The 12,899-nt window shown below is 38.2% G+C and overlaps 1 protein-coding gene across 1 annotated transcript; it reads left to right on the top strand.

Moving 5' to 3' along the window:
* Positions 1-5,492: 5,492 nt before the first annotated feature.
* On the top strand, positions 5,493-9,608 carry Smp_149260 (putative kinesin eg-5; the record flags this gene model as incomplete). Its single annotated transcript, XM_018796632.1, has 7 exons — positions 5,493-5,542; positions 5,580-5,789; positions 5,823-5,964; positions 6,000-6,181; positions 6,269-6,536; positions 7,201-7,496; positions 9,434-9,608. The coding sequence occupies 7 exons, from the start codon at positions 5,493-5,495 to the stop codon at positions 9,606-9,608; spliced, it is 1,323 nt and encodes a 440-aa protein (XP_018651754.1).
* Between the last annotated feature and the right edge of the window lie 3,291 nt (positions 9,609-12,899).

Raw genomic sequence — 12,899 nt, 5'->3', positions numbered from 1 at the left:
TCAAAATCTTCGGGCAGAGGACTTTTTTGTATGTGCTGTATTGTGCAACACTATTGGATTCAAGTAGATTGGCGAGAATCTACTACTGAACACTGATTTTTTCATGCTGACTGAGTAGTTAGTACTGTACTCAAAATGTCTCATCAATAGGATGACATTTCCCAGCTCCAGATAAAAGATGTGTTCCAGACTCAGGACAAGTCCCTTGGACCACTTCTAAGGATCGTTTTGAGCCCAAGAGAAGTACGATTATTCCAATCGCCGGTTATTGATTCTGTCATTGCTGCAAAAACACTTAGTGTAGATAGGGAGACTTTGTAATTTATTTATTGATAATAATCTTTGATTAGTGCTGAAGCGATATTTTTTGGGTTTCTTCAATATATTTTCTCACTATCATATGTTGATTTTGACGACTTAAAATGAGTAGACTGCCCAATACTTAGCTTAACTAGGTGTATCAAACATTCCTAACGGTCATTCTCAACTTCAGAAGCATGTTCCATTCACTTTTTTTCTACCTGGCATAACACCTACTAAAATCAACTAGGTGTTATTGATATATTTGCCGAAACAGTAATTAATTAAGACACTACTGTTGTAACCGCTGTGCGTGCTTCCCTCGAATGATGTGTCACAAACTTTAACCAAGCTATCTGGAACAAAGCTATTTCACTAACTGAAACTTCGCAATTCAATGAAAACATTATGGATTTATTGAAGCCAAATTCCTTTATGGGACAACAATAACTCTCTTTAAGCTGTATAAACATCTCGACTCAAGATGAATATAACTTTCCGAACGAGATACCTTCAGACAGTATGTAATTAGTGAAACCTCGTCTAATCCGACCACAGTACACTGGTGTTTTCACGCAGGTGGCTTTATTAAATTTCGCGCAAGTCTTTTTACACCATGACTCATCATACCCACACTTTTGCTGGATCTTTCTTTTCCGAAATACTACGAAATCAACAAAGACGAGGGGAACGGACACTGAATAAAAGACGTTCATTTGGAACATGACCTCTTCTCTGATACAATACGTACCTTTCACCTTTAAACTTAATTCATATAAAACCAGGAACACATTATATCTTTTATTCTTCGATCGATATGAGTCACTAGCTAGAAAATTGTCTCGTTTGGCACACGATTCGTAATCTCGGGGGTTTTGGGAGTCACAGTAGTATCCAAAATATTGGCTTCAGTCATCACGTAACGGTTACATTGCACTCATGAAGTCCAGACTTGGGAAGACTAGGCCTGTTCCAGTCACATAAAGACTTACTTACCCATTCTTCACCATAGCTGCATTTGTCAACTTTAGATCAGATCTCGGCCCGTAAATCGACAGTAATTCGTTAGTGAGTCGCCGAGATGCTTGTTAGATAAGCAGATTAACTCTTTGCAGTCTTTTTCCAGGATTACTATTTGGAGAGTTAGTGTTTATAGTAAACTGCCATCGGGATTGATAAGATCAAATTGTATTCATCTGCGTCGTCCAATTTCCTCATCTCCATTTATTTTGCCAGGCAACAATGTTGGCACATTTGAGATCTATTTCTCTCCCCATAGACATAGTAGTGATAGGCAGTTATGTAGCCAAATATGTTACACCCCTTCACTTATATTGGAAATTGGTGTTCAAAAGATCCTGTTAATAATTCAGTCAGCCTATACCCATTAAGATAACTGCAATGTGCAACACACATGTCTATCCGCTGTTTCCTTCGATGCGCGATGGTGGATTTTGTAGGAGTAAGTTAAAAGAAAGATTTAGAAGACCACAACAAGTCATGGCATCAGTCCATAAAGAAGCTAACTGCTGGATTGGGTTTTGTAGGTAGATGCAGACTAATTCGTCAGGGTGTTTCTTACATTCAGTATCTACTCTTTAGTCTAAAAGGTTTGTCTTTGATAATCTTCCAGTTAAGATAACTATTATACGATAAACACCTATGTATAATGGTCCTGTGTGAAGTTTGTCTTATTACAACTATCACTGACAATATCCGCATGTTTCAAATGACTGATTCGATACGCTAAGTGGTGAGGTCATCCACTCACCAGCTCACGCGAAATCTCCCTTACATCAGTTTGTTAAGCCCATATACTTTATCCTAGCTACTGGCCAAGCCAATTCGCCTGTCATGAGTTATATTTTGATCTTGTTCATTATTCGCTTATTAACCTTGGCTATACTTTAACATGAGCATATATGTGTACACTTCGTATGTTATTCATCATATGTCTGTCACTCATTTTTGTCCGACTATAAATGTTGATTAACGTTTGCTTAAATCGAGTTGGCTTCCCAGCCATCTCCACTGCATGTCATTTCCGCCTCGTTCGCTTCCTTCGCTTATTCGCCTGTTCACTCGCTCGTTATTATTCGCTCAGGTGTTGCTAACTTTCTGACCTGAGTTATTCGACAATAAACCGTAGTTGCTGCTATCCTTTGTCTTCTGATTTTACGCGCCGTTAAGATTAGAATTATATCGGTTATCGAAACGAACGATTAACGAATCGCGGCACTACAAGTTACATAGGGTGTACTGGAAAGCAGTGTGAAGTTTGGTCTCGACTTCTGTCTATCATGTGTATATGCGAGATGACCCGTAGCTCCTGCTTCCCTGGAAATATCATTACTTTAGATTGTCGGGGAAATTGCAGGCGAGAAACTTTCACATATATCACTGCGTGGTGAATTAAGGGCTTTAAGCTTTTTTTGTTTACCGGTTTCAAACTGAATATTGATATCAGATGCTAGATAACAGGATTAAGCTTATTTGAAAGCGCATCTCAGCTTTTCCGCTTCAGACTAAATGGACAAGGCTATAGGCTGGACTGAACCAATTACGGGAAGTTAACGATTTATTAATGTTATACTCTTTGGAACAAAGAAACCTTGTCTTCCAGTAATTTTTTATCTCTATGAATGATTTACCCGTTATATTCACACCATATACTAATTTCTGAATGCTGCATTTGTCAACAAAGCTGAGGTTTTGCTACCATAGGCCTTGTTTAGTAGTAATAACTCTTCAACTACGGGTGCTAATATATTTATATTCGTGGCCGAGACCACAGCAAACTTGGTGTCTGGTGATTTTTACATTTGTGATATATCAAAGGCGATATTTGTTACTGTCGTTATTTTGCACAATATTAATTGATATTTCAGCTAAACAAGCTATTTTAGTAGCCTCTATCAAGTAAATTTGCATTCTGTGTCTTCATAAGCTCATTTACTCTGGTTTGGTAATCGGTGGTGGTTTATTAAGTTGTATTGGACGTAAAGATCTCAGTGCTAAATACACAGCCAGAGTAGACCTCGAGAGCATAACGTTGCAGTGCGAACAAGAATCTTCCGACATGGACTAGTGATGTAATCTTGAGGACGCCTTCTTACTGTTTCTTGGTCGGACACATCACTTTGAATTTCATACACGAAAACGTCTAGGCTTTTCACATGGAAGACGTATCAGCAATAGGTATGTTGCCGGAATGAATGGCATCTCCCCAAGGTTGCATGTGACTGGTCGCACTATAAATCACTACACAATAGACGTACTTATAAGACAGGATTTCATAAAATAAACTTTCAATTTCGCCTGATAAAGCATAAGAAAGGCATCGACATGCCATACATTGTTTTTGAAGAACCAGATGCATACCACATTTCTTATTATGGATCGGGAATCCCTGATAGTACAGAGCTTAAGCATTGCCACCCTTAAGCTAAGGGCCAAGGAACTTTCAAATAATTTTTCCCATCATATCCATATGCTGTCGCCCTATCCACCACCACTCTCAAAGAAGAGCAATTTTGAGGCATCCAAAGTCATATAATCCTTTGTTTTTGATGAACTTAGACTGAGTCCAAATAAAATGTGGTGATCTATATTGTCACCTCTACTCCTTAACTCAGTTGCTTAGTACAAGAGTAAGTTACTTTCGTCAGAAAGAGTTCGTTTCTACACTCCCACAGAGGTGAAAACCTCCAACTGCCGACCGATCTCTCCTGACCTATGAAGTTGTAAAGGTTATGGAAAGAATTAATGATAAGTCTCCCTAACTATCTTATAACAACTCTGTGCTTTCTGTATCGCAACATATTTTTTACTCGATAAATCCTTTGATATAATCCAGTTAGGCAAATGAAGTAGCTTGGTGATCTCACTGGAGGAAAACGATTCTGTTCGTATTAGATTCCCAAGTTTTTCTGGGGACACTCGACCGAGTTGATTATTTTATTCCCTTACTTTACGAAAAATATTATTTCCTTGAAAAGTATTCAAAAAAGTGTGATCAAGGAGATACCCAAGCTAAGAAATAAAACACACTCAAGCCGTCTAAAACCTCTGAATTACCAACCAATACTATGCGGAAAGATTAAGTGTTGTGTAATCTTGATGTATCACATCGGTCATCATACTCTTCACTCCACCAAATCAGCGACATCCTTTAGTATTTAGCTAAATTTAAAAGGAAATTTGATTGGGATACAACGAGCAAGAGTCGTCACAGAAATTTTTGCAGCATGTTTCGCAGTTCGAATAGGCAAATTGTGTGATTCCCTACCGGGTCCAGTGATAACTTCACATTCTGCAGGGTCTTTCATGAGAAGGACTAATGTTCACTTTATTTGCGTAGAAAATGAGTTGCGGTTGTTGTTATATTTGTCATTTCTAACTCACTGACTAGTTTAACATCCCAATGCAAATAGTCTTGAAGCATATTTCAGTATTTCAGTTAACTAGAATTTACGATTGTATTAACGGACTATAGAACTGAATAGATACTAGTTAACTAATGTTATATTACTATTGGATTATTACTAGAATCAGAAAACCTCATGACTGAATTATATCTATACCAAAATAGGAATCAGACTCACATGAATTTGCTTTGGGATGTCATGCATTAAGGATTACATTTGACAGGCCTAATATGCACTGAAAAGAATCCAAAATGCCCAAAGTGTCAGTAAGTCAACACGTCTCAAATTTTTATAGATCGAAATAATAAAGAAAACTGGTCAAAAAATAGGATTCTGGACAGGCAACTAGACAAAAACGGTAAAATGATTAAAACACTACACATTTGAATCAGTCGGAAAAATGACCAAAGTTAATCAATAGAATTGAAGCACTTCACTTGACATTCACATGTTCTGTCAGATAACACTTGTCAGAATTATCTTACAGTACTGTGAATTTAAAATGTCTGCACTAAACTTGCCGTGTTACAACTTGTTATTCCTATTATTATCTAATTTGTTTTCGCCACACAGTTTCTAGTGAGTAATATGACGAAAATCATATAACTCCGTATCCAAACCCTATCTTTCACTATTAAAAATCAGATCACAGATAATAATACTCATTTGATTCTAGTTTTCAAAGTCTGAAGTTTGTTGTTTGAAATGTTTGACCGTATCAACTAAAACCTTACCTGTCTGAAGCGCCAGTTTCGTTTCAAAGTGATGTCGAATCGAGAGTGCCAACAAAATATTCGTGTAGCGGTTCGTTGTCGGTATGTCTCATACATTTCATATATCGATTCTGGTCAGGCCTACCAATAAGCAGGAGCTGGAGAAGGGCGTGCGATCATGTGTGGAGTGTAGCCGGGAAAAAGTGACAGTGAGGGATAAAAGTATGTCAAAGGTTTTCACCTTTGATCATGTCTTCAATCAATACTCCAAACAAATCGACGTCTACAAAAGTATGGTTGCTCCAATGATAGAGGAAATAATTATGGGCTATAATTGCACAATTTTTGCGTAAACTTCAGTATATCTAATTAACTTTTACAGTTATGGTCAAACAGGTAGTGGTAAAACATTTACGATGACTGGTGAAAGGTCTGACAAGCTTCGTTATGAGTGGGAAACGGATCCACTTGCAGGGATTATTCCTCGCGTTCTAAGTCACTTGTTCGAGACTCTACAATCAAATGTATGTTGTCCTTAACGAAAGTAATGATCCTCCAGGGTTCTGACTTTTCTGTTCGCGTCTCTTTCCTCGAAGTTTATAATGAAGAGTTATTCGACCTTCTGTCTGCCACTGAGGATGTCACACGTTTAACAATATACGATGACGTAAACCGTAAAGGTTCGGTTATTGTAAAAGGCCTTCGGGAAGTAGTGGTTTGGACAAGGATGACGTTTACAGTGTTATTGAGCGGGGAATCGCTAGGCGTCAAACTGCTTGTACTCTTTGAGGAAGGGAATTAAATTAGAGATCGTGGTTAGTGTCTTAGTCGCTCGCACTCTATTTTCACAGTTACTGTCCATATAAAAGAGATAAACGCAATTACCAGCGAAGAATTACTGCGTATTGGAAAATTGCACTTAGTAGACCTTGCCGGCAGTGAGAATGTTGGGAGGTCAGGTGCTGTTGAAAAGCGAGCACGTGAAGCCGGGTCGATCAATCAAAGTTTACTAACTCTGGGTCGTGTAATAACGTCACTTGTGGAACATGCTCCCCATGTACCATATCGCGAAAGTAAACTTACACGCTTGCTACAGGTAACCAACAACTTCATTGTTTTCAAATTTGTTTACCAGTTAAAAATCATAATGTAACTTTTTGTGTAGATGGTTGGGAAAAGTTACAGATAAACCTTGTGTGTAGCAGTGAGTCATCAGTATGTACAAGGATATCTATTTAAGCACTTTAGGTTTTCGACGTCTCTGGGTTTGTTTTATGTATATACCCCATAAACGGTTTCTTCACAAAATATAATTTTTGTAGCCAGAATATGCAATCCAAAAGTCCATATGCCCATCATTGATACTCGATAATGTCACTATCGAGTCCTGCTAAAATGATAAAGTAACGTTTTGTGAGTTTTCGCTTAACTCTTTTGCTCTGGTTTGTGTCCATTTCAGGTTAAGCAGTGTCAATGAATGATGTGAAGTATTGTGTTGTAGGAAGGTTAAATTCATAGTTCTTTCACTCGGTATTGGTTGTTCCATAGGCCCATACCAGAGCATTATTTAGGCTACAGAGGATTCACTTTTTGTGTGACCGTCTGTAAATAAGCAGTTGTGTGGTTGTTTATTTCCATATCTTTTTTGTGAATAAGAGGTCAAAAGCAGTTCTTCAAACAATCTACTAAAGCATGTGATAAGTGTACTTATAACCTATCTACATATGCCATACATGTCTAACCGTTCCCGGTTATTTTAGGACTCACTTGGAGGACGTACCAAAACCTCAATAATTGCAACAATAAGCCCTGCTATGACTTCTTTGGAAGAAACCTTATCAACTCTGGACTATGCTCACAGAGCCAAAAACATTGAGAACCGACCTGAAATTAACGCGAGACTTAATAAAACTGATTTGGTGAAGGGCTATAACGAAGAGCTAGAGCGTTTACGTCGAGACCTTGAAGCTGCAAGAACGAAAAATGGTATTTTCGTAAATGAGGAGAACTATCAGATGTTGCAGTCTCAACTCGCCCAACAAAGAATTCGTATATGGTATATCTATCTGTTTATTTGTTTGTTATGCTTAGTGGAGCTTCATACTACACTGTTCACGTAATTGTTGAGAAGTACCTCGATTTGGTGGCACGGGTTATCACTAGAATATGCCAACTTACTGGCATTCTGCAAACCAACCAGTTAATTATGTGCATGTTGAGACCTAACCGACTGTAGCCGATATCTTGATGCGACGGTCGGACTTGGCTATTGTTACGACATAATCGAGCTATGTTGGGCAGGTCATTTGTTCCTTTAGACTCTACCGTTCCAGACAGGTCTGTTGGAAAACGGTAAAACTAGAAGTGACAACCTAAAATGTAAGGATAAATTCATTTTTCTGAGTGTATGGGAGTGTTATGATGGTGAGTTGTTTTCGTCAGGTAACCGGCATCTGCAGCGACACTATCTTATAATGGAAGGACGGTGTTAGGAAATGCCACCTTTTCATCTCTGGTGGTAAAGCTTTTGAAGTACGAAGGCAACACATTTAAAATTGCGCACGAGAAGACCGAGTGGGACTGCCCTTAGTCACTGCTACTTAATCTCGTCATTCATAATTGTCGCCTAATTACAGCTAACAGTCAATTAAATTACATTCGACTGAATAAATTATATCGTGTTTCACTTTATTTCTTTTAATGACTAGGTAGGCTTAAACACTAATCCTAAAATTAACATCAGTTTAGACTGCATTGAAAGTTAACCGACAAAAGAAGTAAGAAATAGTTATAAAATAATTTTCTAGCCTTTAGCTGAAATACCTGGTTACAAGAATATAAAGAAATATTGGTGACTAAAATGAGCGGTGGTAAAATGTTTAAATAAATCGAAGTCCACTCTGCCTACTTCGGTCTGTTTCACTAGCTGTCACACCTAAAATGTGGCTCACACCCAAGTACTTGGTGAATTAATTAATAATGAACAGAATGACCTATTATTGAGATCTCTCTTATTACTCAGTGTTCTTCGGACACTACTTCACCCGACTAGTCCCCATATCAGAACACGGTTAAATAGAAACGTAATTATATTTCAAATAAACTAGGTTAAATAGGAGTAAGAATCACAGTGACAAAAGTAGATTTATAATTTCACACGAGAAGATTCTAGTTTTCTCCAGTTATCCGCTAGTCCTGATTGATTACTGAGTGGCCAATCAGCGTGCTTCAATACAATCCTGGACGGAACGTGCTTTTATCCAATCAATATCGTTCTAACGCCCACATTTCCCTTTGACCAGTGATACCTACAGGTTGCTCGCATTATGAAAGGCGTTTTTTAAGAAATTTCAGAAGTCACTTAAGTAATCGCAGAGTTGAGAACTATTTAATACCATTCATTTTCTGGATTTTTGTGTTTGGTTTCGAAATGCTAAGTTCACGCTTTTTCGGCATTACCACTGACATAGGATATGAGTAAGCTAAAAGACTGGTATTTATAAAGTCACTACTTTGTGTATAAAAAGCCTGCAACGTTGGGGATACTGGTCATCTGCAAAACACCTTACTACCTGTACATCCTGGTTTGGTAGGTAAAATGGATTCATCCTTGAACCTAGGATTTGTTGCTTTTAATCATATTATTTTTCAAATGATCCGTTTAGTATAATATGATCTGGGAAATCAAGTGCTGATTAGTTGTTAGGGCGTACAAGTTTGATCCGTATGTCACTGTAACCAGCTACTATCGACGAATCATCCCTACTCCCTGTTATGTTTAATATTTCTCATTCCATTAGGTTGCCTTTGGTTGAATAAAAAAACTACAAAATAAATTTAAAACACTGAATTGATATTTACTATCTGTGATTTCTGGATACAGAGTGACATTTTGACACAACTGTCTAGTCCTTATCGCTTTGAGTAGATATCAAACTGTGTATGTGTTGTCAGTCCTCATTTTCTTGATATTTCGAATGTCTGACATTTTAGTGAACTTGAAGAAAGACGAGAAATTTTGGAAGAGGAAATCGCTCAAGTTCAAGAATTATTTACTGTTACTCAGGAAGAACTCAGTGAAACTCGGATGCGTAAGGAAGAAGTGGAAAATGAGTTAATTGCTTATGTAAAAGATTTAGTGAGTTTTTTTGTTTTTGCGGACCAGTAGATTAATAATTGCTGTGTGAATTCCTTCATTTATCGTGAAAGTCTTATCAACCCTGGTGAGTTGGGTCCTAACGAAACATTGACACGTATTCAAAAAGCTTTTGGCATCTTGCATCACTTATGATGTAGGTAAGATGTTCGTCTGCTAGCCAAAAAGCGGGTGCATTGAGCAGCAGTCTGCTCTGTATTATTTTATGACTCTATAACATGGCGTACGAAAGTAAAAGACATATAATCTGGTGTATTTTGGAACAACTGTGGTAGAAATACTGAGAATTAGGTTTAATTATGAAGCCAGTATAGCGAATTTAGTAATGAGGTTACGAACCTTCATCGACAGTAGCTGGGGTGTATTACATCCTTTAACCTGTTGGCTTAGTGACATCCCAATGTGTGTGGAAGAAAACAAATCTAAGGATTTTATACTAACTTGAAACGATTTTCGTGTGGTTATCCTTCAACATATTTCCATTGTATTAGTTTAGAATGGATTTTGTTCACTGATTTTAAATGTGTACACTTGTATCAGCTACTCAGCATGAAGTTAGTAAACTGATTTCCAGTGCATTTTTCTTTACGTTGGCTAATTCATTGTAATTTTGTGTCCAATGATAATTCCTTAGCTTGGTAAATTTCTGCAACCAGTATTCATTGAGTAATCGAATTAATGCAAATGTAAATTAATTATTCGTGATTCTATCAAGAAGAACATCTGTATAAACTTGGACTTCTCTCTCTAGCTACCCGGCAAGGGAGAAAACGATACAGACAGTCTCATTTATCGTATTGAAGTTGGAGCTGAGAATAGTCAGCTCATTACGCAGTCGTGCCACACACCTCGACTTGGAATGTTGGGTGATATAGGATTAATTCGGGAAAAATCTAAGGACGATCCATCCGAGGTGTTGGGTCAGTCCATGAAGCCCCCAACTTCTGGACTCATCCGTGTTAGCAAATTATGATTATTAGAAGTATTCAAATTGATTTGTTAACTAATAATTCCCGAAATAGTGCAATTTAAGGTGGGTAGAACTAGATAACCATATCTGGACGTATTATATATGGAATTCGTAATAAACACATCATCAAGTTATCTATTTATTTAAACACCAAATATATATGCGCCACACAAATCGAGTGGTTTGTATCAGGTCTGGAATACTGCCCGGGTGCCCAATTCGAAGCAGGTGGTTCTCTTAGAGGACGACTCCCCGAGCTTTTGAACTGGAGGTCTAATCCACAAAGCAGTGAAGTGATGTTAGGTGATTCAGTCCCTTGGAATCCGGTGATCAACAGTAGGTTCACACGCCATTTGGTCCTTCAGGATCCTGGAGCCTATATTCACCACTGGTTTGGAGTCGGGGTTTTCTAACTCCCTTGCGTAGATCCTTCATATCCACCGACCCAGTTAAAGCGCCAGACATTTGCTTTTCGTCCTCTCAATTTCGTTAACAATATCCCCGCCTGAAGAAGGCACTGAGTAGGACTTCCCTGGCAGTGGTTGTATACGTGTAGCCATGTGAGAGCATTTCAAAACAGAGAGTGGACTCGTCCCACCCTCAGCCGTACCACGGCATTTTGGGGTTAAGACAAGTACGGATGAATCATCAGTTAGTACAAATCCCATGCACATGTAAACTACCTAGTAGGATTCGCGCGATAACTGTAATCAATGGCTCAGATTTCACTCTCTCTTCTTCTTCCTCTAGATATTGACTTTTAATATTCTTTCATGCATGTCTTTTCATTTTATTTCCTCGAACCATATTCCCAAGGTTTGATCTTTCTCACTATCATTGGTATTACAGTTGTTTCAGTTCGTTACGTTAATTTCTCCGTGCCGTATTGATGTCATTGACAACTTAAGCCAACGCACATTTGTGGAGCGGTGGCCCCAGCGCTGAAAGCATTCGACTACTTTTTAGGCAATCGTGTAGTACCATTAGTCCCCACAATCAAAATAACTCATATTCAAGTACCTGGTAAAAGAGTTTGTTTGATTTTAGTAATGAACATTTGTCCCAGTCTATATGCGGTAACTAGGTGAATTTCTGTGTTACTTAAACTTTGATCTTGAGATAAAGAAGACTAAGAGATGGATGCAGTAAGTAAGTAGCTTTTATCCAACATGTACCTTTATCCTCATATGCGGTTGTGTGTCAGTTTATAAAGCCCTTCACCTAACCTATTTAGCAGACTGTTAATTTAATCTAAAATGTCACCTATATATATCCTAATACAAAGAAGTACTTTCGATCAACCATCAGCCTATTCAATTAGTAGCCTAAATGTTGGTTATTTACATCTCTTGATAATTCACTCTCATGTCCACACATCTGCTTGTCGAGCTGCATTCATTGATTTGTCTCGTTCTGCTCCTGTTAGTCGTTTGTTTTAATATGTACTTAGAATAAACTGTTGCCGCAACTTCGTTTTACCTTCTGAAAATCGTGCACCGTTGGCAGTCATTGTAACAACTAAAGTCAATTCTGAAAAGAGCAAGGACAAAGAATCTAGCAGAATAGCATGAATTTATTTTGGTTCTCATCAGCTGCTTAAAATTTATTTTTTATTTTATTTAAACACGTAAATATTGGTACAAAGGTGCACCAGATATATATGCACCACGCAAATCCCATTTGATTTGTGTGAGGGCTGTAATACTGCCCGGGTGCCCATACCTAAGCAGGTGGTTTTCTTAGGGGGCCACATTCGGAGCCTTTGACCTAAAGGTCTGATCCATAAGGCAGTGGAGCATCGTGAGGGGATGCAGCCCCATGGCAGCCGATGACCAACGATTGATTCATACGCCATTTGTTCCCTCAGGATACTGGAGCCCATGTGCACCATTGGTTCGGAATCAGGGTTTTCCAACTCCTCTAGGTGGATCCTACACATCTACCAACCCGGTTAAAGCGCCGGACATTCGTATTTCGTCCTCTCAATTTTGTGAACAACACTCGCGCCACGAGAAGGCAGTGAGTAGGACTTCCCTGACAGAGGCTATATACGCGTGGCCATGTGAGAGAATTTTGAGAGGAAGAGCGGACTCTCGGCTGTACCAGGGCATTTGGGAGCCTGTTTACAACCTGTGATATTTAAAATCATAATTACATAATGGGTTTAAATTATTTACATGAAAGGGTTTAGTTAGAAGATATATTGAAGACACATTAGTATATTGTAGAAAGGATGTAAATAAATTTAATAGACTGAATATTGTAAATATATACCTTATGTAAAAGAAAATTCTATGACATTGATTGTGACAAACGGCCGTTGACTTGTTGTC

The sequence above is a fragment of the Schistosoma mansoni genome, chromosome 4 (assembly GCF_000237925.1).
Source record: "Schistosoma mansoni strain Puerto Rico chromosome 4, complete genome".
Taxonomy (NCBI): domain Eukaryota; kingdom Metazoa; phylum Platyhelminthes; class Trematoda; order Strigeidida; family Schistosomatidae; genus Schistosoma; species Schistosoma mansoni.
This window is presented reverse-complemented; position numbering and strand designations above follow the sequence as displayed.